Source organism: Phacochoerus africanus, chromosome 11, assembly GCF_016906955.1.
Source record: "Phacochoerus africanus isolate WHEZ1 chromosome 11, ROS_Pafr_v1, whole genome shotgun sequence".
In the NCBI taxonomy this organism is placed as follows: domain Eukaryota; kingdom Metazoa; phylum Chordata; class Mammalia; order Artiodactyla; family Suidae; genus Phacochoerus; species Phacochoerus africanus.
Genome location: NC_062554.1, coordinates 17,636,528 through 17,656,960, shown reverse-complemented (window position 1 = coordinate 17,656,960; position 20,433 = coordinate 17,636,528). Strand labels below are relative to the sequence as shown.

The following is a 20,433-nucleotide window of genomic DNA, read 5'->3' as shown; positions in this document are numbered from 1 at the left end:
TGGTACTAAATCTAGGCCTTAAGACCACATGCTCTGAAACTTACTTTTTTGTCAGTGTTTCCAGGGGCAACCAAGCTTGTCTGCCTTGATGCCAAGTTATGAATTTACAGTAAGACATATATGTGGTCAAGATAACAGAATGTGCTATTTAGCACAGTCCCTTCTATTAGGAAAGAACGTATTTTAATGAGCATGTGGCTTGGTGAGCCTAGACTCTTAGAGAAGGAAATCGGCCAGCCCTATGATCTGAACGGCTGCTGTCATTAAACTAGGACAGTCACATGAACCCATCTTGTGGGTTACCCCCACCAGCTAACACGTTTATATCAGAAACTTGGAGCCAGAGCTGGAGGGCACCTCTGCCCCTTTATCCTGGAGCTACATTGCCAAGGTCCTTCTCTTAGTACACAAGAAGTTTTGCCCTTCCCTTCTTCTCCCAATGTATATAGTTTTGTGCATTCTATTCCTAGAGTGCAACTTCTTCCTCATTCAAACATGCCTTGTTTAATATGCCTTGATAAAACAGACCCTTTGTCTTTGAGCCAAGGTCAGGTCACGTACGTGTCCTTGACATTGCCGCGGGGCTAACATTTTTGTGCTTCCTCCTTTTGTTTAGGGTGTAGCCTTTCAGGGTTCTGATTTTGTGCAGTGGTCTCTGATCTCACCCCCACCTCAGAGCCCACGCAGTCCAACTCTCCATGAAGCAATCAACTCTGGACCCTGGAACCTGCAAAAGTTCTCAGTTCACGACTGGTCTCAGAGACTGGCCTTCTTCTCTGAACTTGTACTTCACTTCATTTTTTGGCCTCTAAAGATTTACTTGCAAGCTTAGTAGTCCTTTTAAAGTATTATATAGGAGTTGTATTCAGAATTTTTAGCTGCTTTGTAATGAGCGAAGTTTTCAGGACATCTAATCTGCCAAATGGCTGGAAATAGAATCTCTGTGTGTACTCTAATCCTTTTCTAGACGCTTCTAGATCATTGTCTACTCTGAATTTTAGCACTCCTCGACACAAATATTATTCCCTTACAAGTTATTACTTAAGCAATAAGTCGCCCTACAGAGGACATGCCCAACTTCTCTCACACTACCAGAGAGATGAAACTAAAATTCACTATCATTTCACCAACCCCTTATTTTTTTCTTTATTCATGCAATATATATATATATATATATATATATATATATAGTGTGTGTGTGTGTGTGTGTGTGTTGTAGGCTCAGCCCATACTACTTCCCAACATTATAGAAACAAATAAACCATAGACTTTATCCTTCAGGACCATATAGATTCACAGAATATACAGGTAAACAAAGTAATTTCACAACAATAAAGGCAACAATAGTGGTTATACCAATGGAAATATAATGTGGTTTCAAAAAAGATGTGATCAGTTCTTCTAGAGGCAAGGGTGGATAAGAAAACAGAGGAGATAGCACCAGGCCTCAGCCTTGAAGGCAAAGTAGAAGTATAATTTCATTATAGAGATGAGGATGCAGGAGAAGCCATTTTTCTAGCCAAAGAGAACAGCCCGGAGTAGGAGAACAGCCTGGGCAGAGACCATAAGACATGGAACGACCTAATGCAAGGAAAGCTTTGTGGTTGTGGTTGGCAGTTTTGTGTGGCTGGAACATGTGGTGCAAGGCGGCATGGTGACATTAGGTATTAGAGAGGTAGTTCAAAGTCAAATGATGGGGAACTTTCTATATGCTTAGAAGTTTAGGCTCTAACCTCAGGGCATACAGATCTCTGGAAGGCTTTGAACAAAACAGTATTGGAGTCAGATATGTATTTTTGAAAGATGACTAGAAGTACTTTCATAGCTTACTTCTCACCATGGATGTTTTGGCGGTTGATTAGACTTCACATACCTCAGAGGTTCAAAGCTTAAGAAGCATCCTACTAATGGCCCTGAGAAAGCTTTCAGGTTTAAGTAGTCACTTCTTTTTTTGAATCCTGACCACTCTTAAGCCATCTGGTTTAGGAGAAAAAAATAGCCCATAGCACCCTGCTTCCCTCTGCTGAACACATCCCAGCTGGCTGAGAGCATCCTCTATATTCCAGCTAAACAAATGCTGCTGCTGCTATTCTGCAACAGCTGGGGGCAAGTCAGGTTGGCATCTCCCCAATTGCTTAGCACCCACGGGTTTGCGTGGTTTGGTTTGGTTTGGTTTGGTTTTGCTTAATTTTTTTTTTATTTTTATTTTTAAATTATTTTTATTTTTCCATTATAGTTGGTTTACAGTGTTTTGTCAAATTCCACTGTACAGCAAAGTGACCTAGTTATACATGCATATATATATATATATTCTTTTTCTTACATTATCCTCCATCGTGTCCATCACAAGTGACTAGGTATAGTTCCCTGTGCTATACAGCAGGATCTCATTGCTTATCCACTCCAAAGGTCTTTATAATTATAAAAGCTCTTTATATCACATTAAAATAAAAATAAGCAAATACAGTATATCTCATCCAGGTGATGATGAAAAGACTAAATCTTTTTAGGAGAAGACTGGTGGCTCTTTGCTCTTTGGCAGTTTTAGCTTATTGTACCCAAGTTCCTGCCCTAGCACTTGTCTCATTCATGGGCTCTTATAACTATGTGGTTCCTCCCACTCCAGGCTCTTTATCTTTATAGTCACAGTGTCTGACACAAAGTCAGTACTCCATAGATATTTACTGAAAGCTTGGATACACAAAATATGTATTTGAAGTGGATACATGGGTTTTTTTTAATAGATATAGATATAATGAATAACTAGGTTGCATCATCTACAGCTTACAACTTAAAATCTAATGCGAAAGCTAAAATTAGTAGACAGCACCTACTATGTTCCAGATGCTGGGGACAAAAATCAAATGACAGGTTCCAGGGTTTCAAGATGATTATTTCAGCTGGAGAGGGAGAGAAGTTTGCCAACTCAGTGTCAAAGCATAATGATGGATACATGGAGAAAATGCTAGGAAGACACCCATCAGAGCCTCTATGCGGTTGAAGCAAGTGCGTGAGGGACAGTTTCCAGATTCTGATCCTTGAGCTGCATCCTGAATGAGGAACAAGAGTTAGAATTTCTTTCCTTTGTTCATATGTAATCCTGTGTAATAATGACTACTAGTGGGCCCTTGGGTCAATTCTTTATAAATTGGTGGTGTGTGCTCCTTGATTCAATTATCAGGTGTTTACTGAGCACTCTTCTGGGTATACTAGGGATACCTAGAAATGTAAACCATGACACCACATCTTCAACAGATTATAATCTCTCCGGAGGCCACAATGCCCTCATACATGGAAAAGTGCACAGAAATGCAGGGTGTTACATTCAGCAGACCCAAAGTCATTGGCCAAGGCAGAAGTGAGAGCTGTGGCTCAAGATATTTGGGAATGGGCCATCATGAAGAAGATTGCCCTTGAGCAGGTCTAACATAAAAGTAAAAATTAAGACAAAAGGGAAAAAAGATAAAAGGATATTTCAGCATGAAGCATGAGAGAACTTGGAAGGACAGAGATGGGACTGAGTGTGGAATATTAAATCAGCTTAAAGTTACAGAGAATTACTTATCACAAGCCAAGTACCACACTGAGCATCATGGAGGAGACAAATGTGTAGCCATCAAGTGTCCCATTAAACTGCAAACAGTGCAGCATCTCATTGGCAGCCCATTGCTGGATCCACAACAGAGATATGTGGGTGTGACTGGCACTATACTTTATTTTCTATCATTGTCAGCTTAAAATTCTGGATGATTCACATAAAATCTAGATTCTTATCTGTAGAAATTGGAGAATCTGTCAATACTAGTCAGTGTTCCTGCTTGGAATGATTGTCCAGAGTTGAGCAGAAGCTGCCCTTAGAGGGAACATATTCCCAAGTATAATCCCACTTCAGTTGGCTTCATTCATTTGTGTTACCTGCCCTATCCCTACGGACTTATATTTTTCCATCCCTGATTAAAATCTAGCAAAAAGGAAAGATATTCTCATAAATAGTTACTAAGTAGAGGGTAAAGTGACATCTGAATCACTGTAGGAGTTGATTCATTCATTCAATAGCTATTTCCTGGGTTCTTGCTTGTCAGGCATCTTGCTGCTGCTGGGGATGTGCTGGTACCTGGGATCCCAGAGTTCACAGTCTGTTGAGGAGAAAGTTATATGAGTAAACAATCACTGGCCACTGTGATAAATGCTACAATAGAGTTATGTACACAACACACAGTGTGGACCCGAGGAGAAAGTGATTGCCTGTACCTGGAGGGCCAGGGGAATAGCACATGCACTAGGTTTTGAGATGACCCGAACCAAGGAGTAGAGACAGAAAGCAGTTTGTCAGACTCAAGGAAGCATAGGATTTTGATATGACTGAAGCATAGAGTGACTGGGGCCATTTTAGCAGAGAATGAAGAGAATCAGGTTCTAGTGGAAAGATGTGTTTGGAACATTGAAACTAGAATCAAAGAATCTTCAAATTAGGAGGCTCTCCAAAGAGCCTCGGCCTGAACTAGAGAGAACAGCGAGGTTGGGAGGATACCATGTCATTCAGAAAGAGAAGAGTGTAAAGCAACATGTAATGAAGTACTGAGGTTTATGGCTCTAATGAAAGACGCTAAGAGCAGTTAAAGTGAATCTTTGATACTTTTTTGAAGTCAGGCCCTCTTCCAGGTTATGCAAATTATGTTTTACTTTAGGTGGGGTTTTTTGGGGTTTTTTGTTTTTAGTCACTCCCTCGGCAAGTGGAAGTTCCCAGGCCAGGGGCTGAACCTGCACCACAGCTGTAACCAGAGCCACATCAGTGCCAAAGCCAGATCTTTAACCTGCTGAGCCTCCATTGAATGGACAAAATGCTTAACTTGTAGTAAAGAGACCGGCTCCGTCAAAACAATGAGACACCGCTGCATAGCTATTAGAAGGGAAAAATCTAGAATATTGTCAATACCAAATGCTAGTGAAGAACTCTCATTCATTCCTGGTGGAAATTCAAAATAATACAATCACTTTGGAAGACAATTTAATGTTTTCTTATAAAACTAAACATTCTCTTACCAGATGATCCTGCAATCTCACTTCTAGTATTTACCCAAATGAACTGAAAACTTATGTCCCCACAACAGCCTGCATATGGATGTTTATAGCAGCTTTATTTATAATTGCCAAAACCTGGAAGCAACCAAGATATCCTTCAGCAGGTGAATGAATAAATTAACTATGGTATATCTAGACCATGGACTATTATTCAGCACTCAAAAGAAAGGGGCTATCAAGCCACAGAAAGACATGAAGGAATCATAAATGCATATTACTGTGTTACAAAGTAAACAAAGCCAGTCCAAAAAGGCTACATACTGTCTGACTCCAACTACATGGCATTCTGGAAAAGGCAAAACTATGGAGACAGTACAAAGATCAGTATTGTCAGTGGATGTGTGAAGGGGATGAATAGGTAGAACATGGGGTATTTTAAGAGCAGTGAAACCACTTTGTATGACACTAATGATGCATACATGTAATTACACATTAGTGTAAACCCGTAGAATGAACCTAGGGTCCATATGGACTTTGGGTAATAATGTAGATTCTTCAGTTGTAAAAAATGCAGCACTCTGCTAGGAGATATTGAGCATGAGGAAGGCTATGTATGTGCAAGGGCAGGATGTTTATGGGAAATCTATGTACCATCCTCTTAATTTTGTTTGACCCTAAACTGCTCTCTTAAAATTATCTTATTCACAGAGTTCAGTGGCTCAGTGGGTTAAGAACCTGACATAGTGTCCATGAGGATGCAGGTTCAATCCCTGGCCTCGCTCAGTGGGTTAAGGACCCAACATAGTGTCCATTAGGATGCAGGTTCAACCCCTTGCCTCGCTCAGTGGGTTAAGGACCCAGCATTGCTGCAAGCTGCAGCATAGGTCACAGATGTGGCTCGGATCCAGTGTTGCTACGGCTGTGGCTCAGATTCAACCCCTGGCCCAAAAACTTCCATATACCACAGGCGCGGCTATGAAAAGAAAAAAAGGTTTTGTCTTATTCATAGAAAAGGAGATCAGATTTGTGGTTGGCCAAGGTGGAGGTCTGGAAGGAGGGGGAATGAGGTGGTCAAAATGTACAAATTTCCAATGTTAAGATAAATAAGTACTCGGGATGTAATGTACCACGTGATAAATATAATTAACACTGTTATATGTTATACATGAAAGTTGTGAAGAGCCTAAATACTAAGAGTTCTCATCACAAGGATAAACTATTTTTTATTTGTTTTTGTATCTACATGATATGATGGATGTTTACTAAACATTGTGGTAAATATTTCATAATGCATGTAACTCAAATCTTTATGCTATATACCTTACATTTATACAGTATTATATGCCAATTATACCTCAACAAAATGGAGAAAAAATTGTCTTAAAAAAGAAGATCTGCTCTTATGTTTACTAGCCCTGTAAACAATAAACTAACTTAGTAACTAGCTTAAACAAGCTGACTTACCTAAGCATCAGAAAAATAGAACTTCTGATTTTTCAGAGTTTTGATCCTCTAACAAGAAAAATATCCATGAAAACCCTTTATTTGTAATTTTTTATTGAAGTGTAGTTGATTTACAATATTAGATTAGTTTCAGGTGTACAACATAGTGATCCAATGTTTTTATAGGTTATACTCCATTTAAAGTTCTTAGAAAATATTGGCTATGTTCCCTGCGATGTACAATGTATCCTTGTAGCTTATGTATTTTATACATAGTACTTTGTATCTCTTAATCCCATACACTTATTTTGCCCTCCCACACCCCTTGCCCCAATGATAACCAGTGGTTTGTTCTCTATATTTTCAACTCTGTTTCTGTTTTCTTATCTTAATCCATTTCCTTCATTTCTTACATGGAAACTGTTCAAAATCTACCATTTAACATAATGGGTTGTTAGTATAAGAAGTTTAAATTAGAAAAAGTAAATCATTTGGAGTGTGCTTTGGATATTTTATTTGCACACCATTTTATAGATTTGTTTCTTTATAATTTGTCCCTATTATTAAAATAATCATTATAATTCACTGTAATATAAAATTCTATTTTAAAAGACATTTAAATCTCAAAAGTTGAGAAATTTCCAAATAATTTGATTTAAAGACTTGTCCAAGGAAAGTAAATAAAAGCTACCAACACTCAAGAATGATGTGTTTCAGAGTGACAGACTGGATAAAACAAACAAGAGCATACAATATGCTGCCTACAAGAGACCCACTTTAGGGCAAAGGGCACACATAGTTTGAGAGTGTGGGGATGGAAAAAGACATTCCATGCAAATGGAAATGACAAGAAAGCAGTGGTTGTTACACTCATAAGGCAAAATAGATTTTTTTTTTTTTTGGCTTTTCTAGGGCTGCTCCCGCGGCACATGGAGGTTCCCAGGCTAGGGGTCGAATCTGAGCTGTAGCCACTAGCCTACGCCAGAGCCACAGCAAGGCGGGATCCGAGCCGCGTCTGCAACCTACACCACAGCTCACAGCAACGCCGGATCGTCAACCCACTGAGCAAGGGCAGGGACTGAACCCGCAACCTCATGGTTCCCAGTCGGATTCATTAACCACTGTGCCACGACGGGAACTCCGCAAAATAGACTTTAAAACAAAGTTTATAAGGAAAGATAAAGAAGGACACTATATAATGAAAAAAAGAATCAATACAAGGAGATGATATTACACTCATCAACATTTATGCACCCAATATAGGAGTATCCAAATACATAAAACAAATACTAATAGACATAAATGAAGAAATTGACAGAAATACAATAAAATTAGGATAATTTAACACCCCACTCACATCAGTGGACAGATTTTCAAGACAGAAAATCAGTAAGGCAACAGAGATCTTAAATAATACAGTAGGCTTAATATCTTTAGAACATTACATCCAAAAAGAAAAAAAAACAGAACATACATTCTTTTCAAGTGTATATGGAACATTGTCTGGGACTGACCACATACTAGGACACAAGATGCCCCAAATTTAAGAGTACAGAAATTATTGCAAGCATCTTTTCTGACCAAAAAATCATGAAACTAGCAATTAAGAACAGAAAAAGAAATGAGACAAGGAGTTCCCGTCATGGCTCAGTGGTCAACAAATCCAACTAGGAACCATGAGGTTGCGGGTTTGATCCCTGGCCTTGCTCAGTGGGTTAAGGATCTGGCGTTGCTGTGAGCTGTGGTGTAGGTCGCAGACACAGCTCTGATCCAGCGTTGCTGTGGCCCTGGAATAGGCCAGTGGCTACAGCTCCGATTAGACCCCCTAGCTTGGGAACCTCCATATGCTTCAGAAGCAGCCCTAGAAATGGCAAAAAGACAGGAAAAAAAAAAAAGAGAGAGAGACAAAAACAGTTACATGGAGACTAAACAATATGCTACTAAAAAAAACCAATGGGTCAACAAGGAAATGAAAAAAGGAAATTAAAAAGTACCTTGATACAAATGACAATTAAAATACAATCATACAGAATTTATGGGATGCAGCAAAAGCTTAGATGGAAGTTCATAGTGATACAGGCCTTCTTTAAAAAAGAAGAAAAATTTCAAACAACCTAACCTACCACTTAAAAGAATTAGAAAAAGAATAGCAAACAAAACTTAAAATCAGCAGAAGGAAGGAAAAGATAAAGATCAGAGAGGAAATAAATAAAATAGAGGTTTAAAGATAGAAAAATTAATAAAACCAACAGCTGGTTCTTTGAAATGATAAACAAATTTGACAACCTTCTGGCCAGACTCACCAAGAAGAAAAGAGAATCCAAATAAGAAAAATGAGAAATGAAAAATGAAAAATCTTAACTGATACCACAGAAGTACAAAAAAAAAAAAAAACATGAGAGATTACTATGAACAATTGTATCCCAACAAACTTGACAACTGAGAAGAAATAGATATCTTTCTAGAAATATACAGCCCACCACAATTTAATCAAGAAATAGATAACCTGAACAGACCAATCATGAGAAGTAAAATAGAATCTCCTAAAAAAAAAAAAACTTCCCTACAAACAAAATTCCAGGACCAGATGGCTTCACAGGTGAATTCTACCAAATGTACAGAGAACTTTTACCAATACTTCTCAAACTCTTCCAAGAGATTGAAGAGGAGGGAACACTCTCAAACACATTCTATAAAGCCACCATCACCCTAATACCAATCTGACAAAGATTTCACTAAAAAAGAAAATTATATGCTAATATCTTTGATGACTATATTTGCAAAAATTTTCAACAAAATGTTAGCAAACTTAATCCATCATGACCAAGTGGAATTCATTCCAAGTTCACAAGGATGATTCAGTATACACAAATCAATCATCATAAACCACATTAACAAAAGAAAAAAAAACACATGATCATCTCAATAGATGCAGAAAAAGCATTTGACAAAATTCAACATCCATTCATGATAAAACTCTTACTGAAGTGGGCATAGAGGGAACATGACATAGTAAAAGCCATTTATGACAAGCCCACAGCCAGTATAATACTGAATAGAGAACAGCTAAAAGCCTTCCTGTTCAAATCTGGAACAAGACAAGGATGCCCACTCTCATCACTTTTATTAATATTGGAATTACTGGCCCTAGCAATCAGATGAAAAGAGAAATAAAGATAACCAAATTGGAAGAGAAGAGGTAAAATTGTCACTGTATGCAGATGACATAATACTATATATAGACAACCTAAAGAGTCCACACAAAAATTACTAGAACTGATCAATCAATTCAGCTTGATAGCAGGATACAAGACTAGCATATATTAATCAGTGGGATTTCTTTACACTAATAATGAAACATCAGAAATAGAATGTAAAAAAAATAATGCCTTTTAAAGTCGCACTAAAAAATAAAATAAAATGCTTAGGAATAAACCTGAAAGACAAGACACCATAAAACTCCTAGAAGAGATCACAGGCAAAACATTCCCTGACATAAATTGCACCAATGTTTTCTTAGGTCAGTCTCCCAAGGCTATAGAAATAAAAACAAAAATAAACAAATGAAATCTAATCAAATGTACAAGCTTTTGCACACCAAAGGAAACCATTTTTAAAAATAAAAAGACAACCTATGGAATGGGAGAAAATAATTGCAATGATGTAAGCAACAATGGCTTAATTTCCAAAGTATTCAAATAGCTCATATAATTCAACAATAAAAAGAAAACCCAATCAAAACATGGGCAGAAGTCCTAAATAGACATTTCTCCAAAGAAGACATAAAGATAGTCAATAGGCACATGAAAAGATGTTCAACATCACTAATTATTAGAGAAATGCAAATCAAAACTGCAATGACATACTACCTCACACCAGTCAGAATGGCTATCATTAAAAAGTCTACAAATAAATGCTGGAGAGGGTGTGGAGAAAAGGGAACCTTCCTATACCGTTGGTGAGAACATAAGTTGGTAGAATCACTATGGAAAACAATATGGAAGTTCCGCAGAAAACTAAAAATATAATTAGCATATGATCTATCAATCCCACTCCTGGGCATATTATCTGGAGAAAACTGTAATTCAGTAAGACACATGCATCTGTATGTTCATAGCAGCACAGTGCACAACAGCCAAGACATGGAAACACCCTAAATGTCCATCAACAGATAAATGGAGAAAGATGTGATACATATATCAATGGAGTATTACTCAGCCTTAAAAAATACAAAATAATGCTATTTACAGGAACATGGATGGATCTGGTGATTATCATCCTAAATGAAGTCAGAATCAGAAAGACAGATATGTTATCACTTATATGTGGAATCTAAAATATGACATAAATAAACCTATCAATGAAACAGAAACAGATTCACAGTCGTAGAGAACAGACTTGTGTTCGCCAAGGGGGAGAGATGGATTGGGAGTTTGGGGTTAGTAGATGCAGACTATTACATATGGAAGGGATAAATAATAAGGTCCTATTGTATAGCATAGGGAACTACATTCAATATTCTGAGATAAATCATAATGGGAAAAATATACATATAATTGAATCAATTTGCTGTATAGCAGGAATTAACAATACTTTAAAATAAATCAACTATACTTTAACAAAGAAAAAAAGAGTGGTTTGTTTTATGCACAGGATTCACTAAGAAAATGCCCCCAGCATGGGTTTCACAGATACGTAATGGGGTCTGATGTTTCATGACAATATCTTAAAGCTATAGTCTTTTTGCAGAGAGTCATTTCTCATATTAAACTCATAAGGATAATCCTTACTTCCAAAGGAATTTTGTCCTCTCCCATTGTGCTAGCAAAATATCAGACTCCCTCCATTAAACTTTAATTTTCTCATTTTCGATAGAACCATGGGTATAGGAAATATTTTACATTCCTCTTAACGTTGCAAGAAGTGCAAGTGTTATGCAAGTTATAGCGATTTTTTTGGTCTGAAAAACATGAGGGAGAGGTGAGACTATGGCAAACTAGAGAATGAATTTCCCACCTAAAAAGGGCCATGTTATAGATAACTGTTGCTATGCAGTGCGATTAAGAGCCACTACTCCTAGAATCTTTTTTTTTTCATGTAAAGCCATAATCCACATTTTATGCCAGCTTTCCTAATTTTAAACATGAGCAACTAACTGAAAAATTTGTAAACACTGTGGGTCAAATTAAGCCTTCAGCTTGCCAATTGATAATCTTGCAATATATCATACTTTAGACTGTGGAATTTTGAATCAGAAAATTGATTAATTTTCTGCCTTTGCTACTTAGCTCATAAAAACTTGGGCAAGCAGTTTTGTTTCGCTAATCTAAAAGTTTTCATAGTAATTTCTTCATCAGGTTGTTTGCCGATCTCATATTACAAAAAATTTCAAACATAAGGAAATTTAAAGAATTTTATAATGAACATCATACTCACCATCTAGATTCCAATTTTAATATTTCCTATGCTTTACAAATCTATCCAATCATCAATCCTTCTTCCTCTGGGATAGATTTCAAAGTAGTTGCAGACTGGACTATTTGGAGGAACAATGGAATGATGCAAAGCATCAAGCACAGTATCTAGCATATTGATAAACAGAGTCATAATAGCCCCCTTCCTTCCTATGTTTATTATCCATAGCTTGAATATCACTGGGCCCACTAAGAGTGTGCTTTATATTGAAGGAAGAAGGATATTTTTATTATAACTTTTGTGTCAAAATTCTGGTGGCCCCTACATTCGAAACATACCTAAAACCTGGACTTCTGGTATCAGCCAAAATAGAGTATCCCCATTCTTCTCTAATCCTCCCTCTTTTAGAAATCAAAAACTTTGAACACAATGAAAAAGCATGGCAACACTCTAAAAGTTAAAATAAGTCAGACTGTCTTGGAAAGGAATGACACCAATGTGAGTTATCAGGATTTTCTTTCTGCTTCCCATATATCCTGAATAGGGCAGTGGCGAAGCCTATACTCTGAACCCCCCAACATGCACAGATAAGAAAGCCTCAAGAAAAGCCTGCTCCCTCTAACCAAAGGACTGGGAAAAGAGTAGACTCAGAACAGAGAAGCTCTTGATAATACTGGCCCTACTCCAGCCAAGTACAAAAGGAAAAACTGTCCACTCACCGTTATCACACCAGTAGATTGTGCAGAGAGCTAGACCTCTAGCCCCACCAGAGATAGCTGGGAGAAGCAATTATGAGATGGCCCTCCATTCCTTCCACTGAACTGGTGTCTGCAAGCCAAACAAGAACGAACTTCCATCCCCATCCTGCAGCAAATTAAGATGGTATGAAGTGTTGCTAGTTGGGAAGCTGAACTTTCATCTTCACCCAGCAGCAACGAGCTGGAATGAGGTCAGCATTCCATTCACCTACTCCTGGTATTGGTAGGAACCCACTAGAAGCTGAACTTCCACCCTTGGCCAGTGGCAACAGGTAGAAGGAGGAAGAAGTAAGCAGTACTCATTGCCAAACCACTTTACCTATCAGGGTAGTATCAGTGGGGCTCAGTGGGGTCGGGGGCGGGGGAGGGGTTTGAACTTCCAGCCCCACCCAGAGGCAAAGAGGCAAAACAAGGTGGTTCAAGGTGGTACTAGTCCACACCCCACTTTCTCGCTGCCATTAGTGTCACTGGGTCCAAAGTGACCAGATTCTCTACCCCTGCCAAGTAAAAGGCAGGTAGAATGAGTAGAATGCTAGTTGTCACCCCACTTTCTCTCCCCCCTTGGTGTCACTGGGGCCAAGTAGGGAGCTGAATATCCATCTCACTTGGATCTGCATGCTATACCTAAACTAATCTACTACCTGAAAAAAACTAAGATTAGGTAGGATCCAGTGCCTCACAATGTAACACCTAAAATATCCAGTACACAGTTTTTAAAAAACCACTTTTTAAACCAAAAACCAGGAGAATCTCAACTTGAATGGGAAAAGATAATCAACAGATACCATCACTGAGAAAACATAAATGTTGGAATTATCTGTCAAGGATTTTAAAGCATCCATCATGCTTCAATAAGCAATCACAAGCTCATATAGAATTTAAAAAAAATTAAATAGCCTCAGTACAGGGATAAAAATATAAAGAAAAGCCAAATAGAATGTTAAGGCTTTAAAATACAACAACCAAAAATTTAAAACTCAATGAATGGGCTCAATAGCAGAATAAATATGACAGAAGAAAAAAATCAGTGAATCTGAAGACAGAAAAACAAGAATTACCTCAATCTGGATAGAAAAGGAAAATAGACTGGAAATATATCCACTGCTCACCACTTGGTCTTAATATCACCCTGGTCCAAGGCACGCTTATATTTTGCCTAAATATAGCAATACCTAACTGGTCTCATTTCTTTAACCTTTGCCCCGCAAACTTACTTTATTCCAGAGTAACCGTTTAAAAATGTAAATAAATCAGCTCAAATAATCCTTCTTCTCAGGAGCTCCGCCTTTCACAGGAAAAAATAAAAGTTTTTAAATGGTCTACAAGACCCTTCAGGATTTACCCCTTCAGTCTCACCTCAAATGTCAGCTTCTCAATAAATCCTACTCAGGCCCATCCTTAAAACCCCCTATAGTTTTTACACTCCTCTGCTTTTACTTTTTCTCAAAATGTTTTTTGCTTTCTAACATATAACAAACCGATGTATTGCATCTATTGCTTACTAGTGGTCCACCGCCATCAGAAAGTCAGCCTATGATGGTCAGGATTTTTGTTTTGATTACAAACTTTGAGTAGTTGGAACAGTTCCTGACATAGTAGGTGCTTATAAAGTATTTTCAGAATAAAATGAATTACCTCTATGTCAAGTTATCTCTTAATACATAACATTGTTACATACAGTTCAAGCTTTCCTGTGCATTGTACACCCTTCCTCATAAGGCTAAATATAGATATAATGCATCTCTCTGTGCAAGTCAATATGATAGCAAAGCACAAACTGTGTAGTCATTTGTATAAAAACAATTAGATGGCTTTTTGCCATTCTTACATCATTAAGAAGAAAAAATAGAAGAGGAACCATAATGATTGGTACTGAGATATTTGGGCAAGGAGGATGGGTGATGATACAAAAAGCACCTTGGTCAAACCTAAGGCTTGCGAAATACATTTTTTTTTTGTCTTTTTGCTATTTCTTTGGGCCACTCCCTCGGCATATGGAGGTTCCCAGGCTAGGGGTCCAATCGGAGCTGTAGCCACCGGCCTACGCCAGAGCCACAGCAACGCGGGATCCGAGCCGTGTCTGCAACCTACACCACAGCTCTCGGCAACGCCGGATCGTTAACCCACTGAGCAAGGGCAGGGACCGAACCCGCAACCTCATGGTTCCTAGTCGGATTCGTTAACCACTGCGCCACGACGGGAACTCCACATTTTTTTTTAAACTATTGATAGAGAAAATTCAACTAGATGCTTTCTAAGTTCCCTTACAATTCTATGTTCCATAATTTCCCAGCTTTTATACAAACTCAATGAACTATTGGCTTAAGATTTGATTTCTCATCCTTTTATTGATGACCTTCCATCTGTATGTACTGTCCTCTCTGAGAACCTAAATTCCTATCCTTTGTCTCTAACTGCTTCTGAACATCTCCGCATGGATGGCCCCCTAGGCCTGGGACTGAGCATGCCTCCCTCAAGGCTCTAGATTCCACCCACCTCCCCCATTTTGCCAGTTACTTAGATGTTCTTCCTCTTCTTTTCCTTCAATACCCGAGTCAATCTCTGGACCCTCTGTTCCTCCCTTCAGATTTCCTCTCTTGTGTTCCCTTTCTTTTCATTATCACTGCCCTCACTCTTAGGCAGGCTGGCTTACGTGGTCAACATCCTCACTGGTTTTCTCCTCTCCCGTAATATCTGCACTTCCAACTCATCAATCCTATATATGACCACTTATTAATCATCCTAAATTGAATTTCAATATCCTTCATGCCTCAAAATCTTCCAATGAGTCCCCTGTGTTCCTTTTGCACGGCGAAGGAAACTGTAAAAAAAAAAAAAAAAAAAAAAAGACAATCCACACGATGGGAGAAAATCTGCAAACAATGCAACTGACAAAGGCTAAATCTCCACAATACAAAAACAGCCTATACAACTCAACAACAAAAAAACAAATAACCCAGTGAAAAAAATGGGCCAAAGATCTAAACAGACATTACTCCAAAGAAGACATGCGATGGCAAGTAGGCACGTGGAAAGATGCTCAGCATCACTAATTTTTTAATTTAATTTTATTGGAGTATAATTGACTTACAGTGTTACATTAGTTTCAGGTATACGGCAAAGCAAATCAGTCATACATATGAATATATCCATTCTTTTTTCCTATATAGGTTACTACAGACTATAAAGTAAATTTTCCTGTGTTATACAGTACGTTCTCTTTAATCATTTATTTTATACAGTAGTTTGTATGTTATTCCCACCCTCCCAATTCTTTCCTCCCCACAGTGGTTTCACCTATGGTAACCATAACAATGGTTTGTGAGTTTGTTTCTGTTTTGTCATTGTTATTCAGCCATAAAAAGAATGAAATAATGCCATTTGCAGCAACATGGATGGACCTAGAGATTATCATATGAGTAAAATAAGTTAGAGAAAGACAAATATCATATGATATTACTTATCTATGGAATCTAATAACAAATGACACAAAAGAACTTATTTATAAAATGGAAACAACATGACTAATTATTAGAGAAATGCAAAGCAAAACTACAATGAGTTATGACAACGGTCAGATTGGCCATCATTAAAAAGTCTGCAAATAACAGATGCTATAGAGAGTGTGGAGAAAGGGAACCCTTCACACTGTTGTGGGAATGTAAGTGGGTGCAACCACTCTGGGTTCCCAGGGGATGCCTTCACATATGGGCACCCACATCCTTGGGGATGTGTGAAGATTTGCTAAGGGTACATCAGTACATGGATTAAAAAAAAAAAAAAAAAAAACCCTCTAGATCCACAAATTGAAGGTCTCCTCTTCTACAAAGACCACTTCATAAAGGCAAGAGACAGCACCCTCTCCCACTCTTCTTACTATCATGCATGCCCCAGGCCCACAAATCTCTGGGATGCCAGCCAAAATGTTGTTTTTGAGAAAGTGATTGAGTCTCTTGACTTAATAATAAATCTTTTGGCAAATCAAAAACAAAAAAAACTCCTGTATGGGGATTCCTCAGAAACCTAAATATAGAACTACCATATGATCCAGCAATCCCATGCCTGAGAATATATCAGGACAAAACTATAATTCAAAAAGATGCATACACCACTATGTTCATAGCAGCACTATTCACGATAGCCAAAACATGGAAACAACCTAAATGTCCATTGACAGATGAATGGATTAAGAAGATGTGGCACATATATGCAATGTAATACTACTCAGCCATAAAAAAGAACAAAATAATTCCATTCACAGCAACAAGGATGGACTTAGAGATTATTACACAAAGTGAAGTCAGAAAGAGAAAGATGAATACCTTATATGTGGAATCTAAAATATGGCACAAATGGACCTATCTACAAAACAGATTCATAGACGTGTGGTTACGAAGGGGGAGAGGGAAGGAAGTGAGATGGACAGGGAGTTTGGGTTTAGCAGATGCAAACTATTACATATAGAATGCATAAGTAGTAAGATCCTACTGTGTAACACAGGGAACTACTTCCAATCTCCTAGGATAGACCATGATGGAAAATAACATCAAAAAGGAACTCAGTCTAGGTATGACTGAGTCACTTTGCTATACAGCAGAAATTGGTACATTATAAATCAACTATAATTTTAAAAAAAATTAAAAACCAAAAACAATCAAACAAACAATAAACCCACAAGCTGGTATTTCATGGCCTGGCCTATTTGACCTTGTCTCTTGTCCCTCACATTATCTCCCTTTTTGGATACATCCATCCTATTGAATATGCTATGGTGCTCAGTACAAGAACAGATGTTTTAAACAAAGGAAAATCGGAAGTAAGTCTAGCTTAAGAAAATGTATTGGAATTAAGGAATAAATTTGCACGCTATTTTGGTATTTGTTACAGTGAGGAATTCAGACATCTGCCTTGATCTTTTGATATACAAATTTATATTAATCTGGGGAGCCACTTTCATGGGTAGAGAACTGCCAGTGTCATCTATCCCAATGAAAAGCAACGTAAATCTTGAGTGGGCCACCCTATGAACTGTGTTCTCTACTTTTTTCCTACAGGGAGCCCCGCAAAGTGGTCCTGCACAAAGGCTCCACCGGCCTGGGCTTCAACATCGTGGGCGGGGAAGACGGAGAAGGAATTTTTGTATCCTTCATTTTGGCTGGTGGACCAGCAGACCTGAGTGGGGAGCTCCAGAGAGGAGACCAGATCCTGTCTGTGAGTATTTCTTCTTAATCTTCCTTTCCTCTGTGCCTGACACCATTTGACAAAAGATTGATTCCAGTTATAACTCCAAAACACCTTAATTACTAAAGAAAAATGGAGGAGAGTGCCATGACTTCAGGCATATGATGTGATTTAAAGGATTTTCAGGGGTTTAATGCTTGTTACCTACTTCCCTCAGATACAGAGGTAAAACTAGTGTTTTCATTTAGATTTTCTGAGGAGCTCTCTTGTGGCACAGCAGGTTAAGGATCTGGCTTTGTCACTGCAGGAGCTTGGGTCCCACTATGCTGGGAATTTCCACATGCCATGGATGCAGCGCCCCCCCCCCCCAAAAAAAATGGCCAAGAAAAATTTCTGGGAAGAAAAGAAAGGAAAAGAGAAAGAGAGAGAGAGAAAGGAGAGACGGAGGGAGGAAGTTAGTTATTTTGTTAGTTCCCTTGAGGCACAGCAGGTTAAGGATCCGATGTTGCTGCAACTGTGGCCCAGGAACTTCCACATGCCATAAGTGTGGCCAAAAAAAAAAATATATATATAGATTTTCTGAGATGTATTTACACCCAATAGAAAAGAAAAAGCATACTTTTTTTAGGTATACTACTTATTTTTCATAATGCCAAATTTTTTTCAAATCCATCACTATACTCTAAAAACTGCATCTTTGTAATCCGTATAGTTCATTGCATATAACTACATAAGAATAATGTATAAAATAATGCTATATACAATTTGGTGACGTTGATAAGTGGTAGCATAACCATTTACCTAAATACAAGAATTCCTAGCAACAAGTTAATAAGCACTTATTATTTACCAGGCATTTTATAAAAGTAATGTTTAGTTCTCACGATCACTCTGAAATGTATTGCCCTGTGGCCACATGAATCGGGTTCAGAGAGGTTAAGTAACATCTCAACTAGAGAGAGTCCGAGCTGGAATTTAAATGTTCAGTTTTAATGTCCATCACACCCACCCCCTTCTTCCCTCTGCTCCTTCCTTCCAACCAACTTTCCTTCCATCTTTCTTTTCTTCCTCCTTTCTTCTCCAAGTCCTTTCTTCTATTTTATTATCTATTGACTGCTTCTTTCTACGACACCAAGCTACCTCCCTGTGATAAATTCTAAGAGAAGTAGTTTAATCCATTGTGACTGTTCATCGCCATACTGGAATTTTGGTTATCATGCAAATACTAAAGGAAAACTATATCAGGAACCCAGTTTTATGGCTGAGGTTATGGTTCATCACTCAGTGAAACATTTAGTTTGTGGTTTTCATTGTGTACTGAGAAAAACTGTCTTCGCTTTATAGCTATGATTTATAGCTAGAATTTTCCAAGTGACCTTATATTTGCTAGCCATCACTCCACCTCCCACCGCTGCACACACAATTTACCTGTGTAACATAGTCAATCACCTGAGCAAAGTGTCCAGTGGTTTGCATGCATGGCCCTGTGTTTCTGTGGTTCTCCCACACATGCAGGTTCCCGCGAGCTCATTAACTAGCAGGTGTCTGGAGGTATGAGTATGAGAGAAATAGTGCACAGTCCCATGTCAGGCCTTTGTTCTGCCATCCAGTGTCATGCTTTCAACTACTTGCCCCCACCTACTTCTTCTATATTTGACTGATATATAAGATTACAACTTAAAAGGCTTAAAAATTATTAAACCTCTCTGCCCATATTTGTTAACATTGCTGTCTTTTTTCAACTCAGTTGCAAAAATCTCCCTGAAAGCAAATACTGTATCTCTTATGATTTTGGATCTTCAACATTTAGCACAGTGCCTGGTACCTAGCAGTCCCTCCAAAATATGTTTATTGATGAAAAAATACTGAATAAAAACAGTGATGCCTTAAAAAGTCACTGTAGACCAGGAGACTGAGTATAAAATTCTTTTCAGAACCTACTTACATAGCTTCCTCATCCTGGCTCAAAATCTGTCTGCTGGGGGACCACCCAGTCATTTCCTCACCGTCAGCGTTCGCATTGTCACAGAGCTTTCCCAGACACAAAGCGCTTTCGCCTGCCTTGATTCTGAGGATCTTCGAAGAAATTCTAGGTGTCAGGATAGGTCATGATTACTCTCACTTTCCACATCAGGGGAAAAGGATTCAGAAGGACTAAATGATTTAGCCAGAGTTCCACCACTACTGAACTCAAAAGCTGGTTTCTTGACCCCAAATCAGTGTTCTTTTTCCTAAGAACACAATCTCTCTTCAAAACCTTGACAGAGGTTTCATTCTGCACCTTCTTTGTACACATAGCTCTGTGTGCACACCACACTCAGATGCATACAGAACTGTAAAAAAAAATAATAATATTTACAGGGTGCCTTTGAGTCAGCCACAGTCATAGCTAATCTAATTTTATAAGAGTCCTATGCCTTATTATGCTCATTTGAAAGATGAATAAACTGAGGCATAGAGATATTAGACTTTCTAACTCTGTTTAAATGAGAAATACTCTAATCCATGTATTTTATTTGTTTTAATCTCTATGTATATCATAGAAAAAAGGATGAGCTAATAACCTTTTTATGGCTCCACCAGGAAAACCCCCAAGTATTTCTGCTTTTAGAAG

The 20,433-nt window shown here is 38.2% G+C and overlaps 1 protein-coding gene across 6 annotated transcripts in view; it reads left to right on the top strand.

Moving 5' to 3' along the window:
* Window positions 1-20,433, top strand: part of DLG2 (discs large MAGUK scaffold protein 2) — a 1,194,846-nt gene that overhangs the window by 799,413 nt on the left and 375,000 nt on the right. For all 6 annotated transcript variants that reach the window (XM_047753849.1, XM_047753843.1, XM_047753842.1 and 3 more), the window contains one exon: window positions 17,693-17,849. In XM_047753849.1, coding sequence (XP_047609805.1) covers window positions 17,693-17,849 — 157 coding nt within the window. The remainder of the gene's footprint in view (window positions 1-17,692; window positions 17,850-20,433) is intronic.